Raw genomic sequence first — 3,417 nt, forward strand, 5'->3', positions numbered from 1 at the left:
TGTCTCTCATTTGATTGTGGTTTTTCTGATGCTGGTTGAGGCGCGTCTCTTTGCTCGGCAACACTCGCGAGTTTCCGATACTCAATTTCCGGAATATGCTCCATAAATGGACGAAGGGGCGTAGCTGTCTACCGGATAAAACCATTTATGGCGTGATAATGAACCGGAATTCCTGATTGAGAATGATGCGTTGTATCAAAACGTTAGATTTTTCCCCCCTCTTTGGCTTCAAAATATTTTAACAAACACATGCGTTCATTTTTTGTTACTGTTATTTAAAAATATTTTCATACAACAAGCAATATACGTTGCTCTTTTTTTCCTCCCAGCACATTGGTTTTTATGCATGTGCGGCTGTACAGAAAGGATTCTCCATTGACAAGTGTTACCTCGACGCGTCACAAGGTCTCTGACCAATCAGATCGCGCAGCGCTACTTTTCTTTTGCCATCCAGTCCTTAAATGGTCAGTGACGTAACGGCACATTGATAGACTCGCCATAAATACATACTACCACTAGCAGCTCCACAAGGGTCTGTCATTCAACAACACAGAGCCGTCAGATGGCATCATAGTGAACGCTAAACTCACTGACAGCTTTCCACATGTAACGTTTTGAGCGAGCGTTCGCACTGGCACAAAACATTTTGTGAACATCTGAACGAGTGCTTCTTAGGACTTCACGATGACAGCTAAAACTTTGGAGAAAGTCCCTGTAACTCTTGGTGGCTTCGTGCACCCTCTTTCCGAAAGCATCTACTCAGTGGACGAGATTGCCACATCACTGCCAGCCTCTGTGACTATATTTCCAAACGGTGATTTAGGAGGACACTACGAGCAGATAAACTCGGGAGGTAAGAATGCTGCGCGCTTCCATCCTCACGTGCTCTGTGTTTATACATCGCTCGCAACTGAGGGTTTTCAGTGGGATTGAAAACGTGTGGCTGTAGGCTACTTTGCAGAAAAACCAAACCTGCTAAAACAGTAATTGCATGTTTGCTTATGTATTTAAAGTGAAACCAAAGTTCTTTGACTACTTCAGAAAAGAAGTTGCCTAATGTTGATGTTATAACTACCGATGGTTTTACAGTGGGCAGTTTGCGTAAAAGCTACGCGCGCTGCATCCAATAGTTGCATGATCTATAAGGCAGCCTGATCAAAGATCCTGTGTGTCTAAACCTTGTTTTTATGCGTGTGTGTTTTTTTGTTTTGTTTTTTGCAGATGGCTTGATTAGCGGGGATATGAGCACGGAGAAGCGCTCCCTCGACTTGGCCTATTCCAGCAGCTTCGCGCAACCAGCTGGCCCTCGCAACCAAACTTTCACCTACATGGGAAAGTTTTCCATCGACTCCCAGTACCCAGGAAACTGGAACCCAGAGGGCGTGATCAACATCGTGAGCGCGGGGATCCTGGGCATGACCCAGCCATCCTCAGCATCCTCGTCACCTGCCTCCTCAGTCTCCCCCAGCCACTTCTCCAGCACTCTCAGCTGCACCATGGCGCAGAACCAGGCGGACATGGAGCACATCTACTCCCCCCCACCGCCCTACTCTGGATGCGGGGAGGTGTATCAAGACCCGTCCGCGTTCCTCTCCACCTCCACCTGTCCGATCTCCTATCCTCCGCCATCCTACTCCTCCCCAAAGCCAAGCACGGACTCCGGGCTGTTCCCCATCATCCCGGACTACGCCGGCTTTTTCCAGCCGCCGTGCCAGAGGGACATGCAGTCGATGCCCGACCGCAAACCGTTCTCGTGCCCGCTGGACTCGTTCAGAGTCCCGCCTCCGTTGACCCCCCTGAACACTATCAGGAACTTCACACTGGGGGGACCGATGTCTGACGGGCCCCGGCTACCCACAGCCTACAGCCCGCAGAACTTACCCCTCAGGCCCATCCTGCGCCCGAGGAAATACCCCAACAGACCCAGCAAGACCCCCGTGCACGAGCGGCCCTACCCCTGCCCGGCGGAGGGCTGCGACAGGCGCTTCTCCCGGTCCGACGAGCTCACCAGACACATCCGCATCCACACCGGCCACAAACCCTTCCAGTGTCGGATATGCATGAGGAACTTTAGTCGCAGCGACCACCTGACGACCCACATCCGCACGCACACCGGCGAGAAGCCGTTCGCCTGCGACTTTTGCGGGAGAAAGTTCGCGCGGAGCGACGAAAGAAAGAGACACACCAAAATCCACCTGCGACAGAAGGAGAGGAAATCATCCTCGTCGTCCTCCGGAGTGTCCAGCTCGGAGCGCGGCGTCGCCACGGGCATCTGCTCGTCCAGTTCAAGCCAGTAGACTTTCAGCTGGACCGTGCAATATCCAACACTATGTAGGCAATATGATGACAATAATAATGCACCATTCGTGATATATTAAAACCGGGGTGGACTGATGAAAGTGAAATCAAACCACAGTGCCAAATGGTATATGGACACTTTTATGGCGCGCACTTTTGAAGGTGGTGCGATATGTTCGTTTTCTTTTTGCCTCAGTCGCATGCTGACTGACCAAACGCACTTTGTTTGAATATTTTAGGCCGATTAATTTAATTAAAAAATAACCTTAAATAGCACGTGGGAGACTTGTGTCTTAGGTAAAAGGTGGAAAGTGGAGTGGTTACGTTTAACAAAGTTAATTTAAACAGACTAAACTTTCAGATGTGTCACTATTTTCTCCCATCGTCGTGCCTTTCGTCCGTTCATCTTGTACATACACCCGGAGGCTTGAATTAAATTGTACATTATCCTTTAATATGAAAGTTTTTGAAGATATATTTTTGTACAAACCGTTTCGTGTCAAAAGTGTTGCATTTGTGCTTAAAACAAGGATTGTGTATATTTAGCCGAACTCATAGCGACTTGACGTTTGTTCTGTGGTTTGTTCTGACTGATATAAATGTATTTGTTATGAAGTGACTAACGCAGGTCAATAATGTCCTACTTTGTCAACATGAAAATAATAAACAACACATGGATTGTGAACTTCTGTTTGTTTAACTGATTTTCATTATAAAAAAAGAAAGTGTAAAAGGAAAAAGTGAAGTAGACTTGTAGGGACATTCCCGTTTGGGCATCACTGAGCTCTGACTCATGGTCTCATAAGGGCCAGAACCCACACACTGTGTTGTTTACAAATGCACAAAGGGTGCGAATATTCACAGGCTGTAATGTTCAATGTAGGGCAAAATGTTTGAGGGGAAATATCATGAATAATCAAAGAAGGGTTAGCATAAAGGGAACAATTATTAAAACTTTCAGGTGAACAAAAATGACTCACTTTGTGATTATAAATTCACTGATTTGGCACTGCTATGACCACTCTTTACAGTGTCTATGGTGTGAAAATTGAGAAACAACACTGAAAAAATGACAAATAATTGTTGACACTGTATGAATCTTTGTGGTTTTGTGTGGTC

General features: G+C 46.8%; 1 protein-coding gene across 1 annotated transcript; it reads left to right on the forward strand.

The window, feature by feature from the left end:
- Positions 1-520: 520 nt before the first annotated feature.
- On the forward strand, positions 521-2,969 carry egr2b (early growth response 2b). The gene is made up of 2 exons (XM_058793918.1): positions 521-853; positions 1,222-2,969. Exons 1-2 carry the CDS (start codon positions 685-687, stop codon positions 2,295-2,297), a joined length of 1,245 nt encoding a protein of 414 aa, XP_058649901.1. The 5' UTR covers positions 521-684; the 3' UTR covers positions 2,298-2,969.
- Positions 2,970-3,417: the final 448 nt, after the last annotated feature.

This window comes from Onychostoma macrolepis, chromosome 12, assembly GCF_012432095.1.
Source record: "Onychostoma macrolepis isolate SWU-2019 chromosome 12, ASM1243209v1, whole genome shotgun sequence".
Classification (NCBI taxonomy): domain Eukaryota; kingdom Metazoa; phylum Chordata; class Actinopteri; order Cypriniformes; family Cyprinidae; genus Onychostoma; species Onychostoma macrolepis.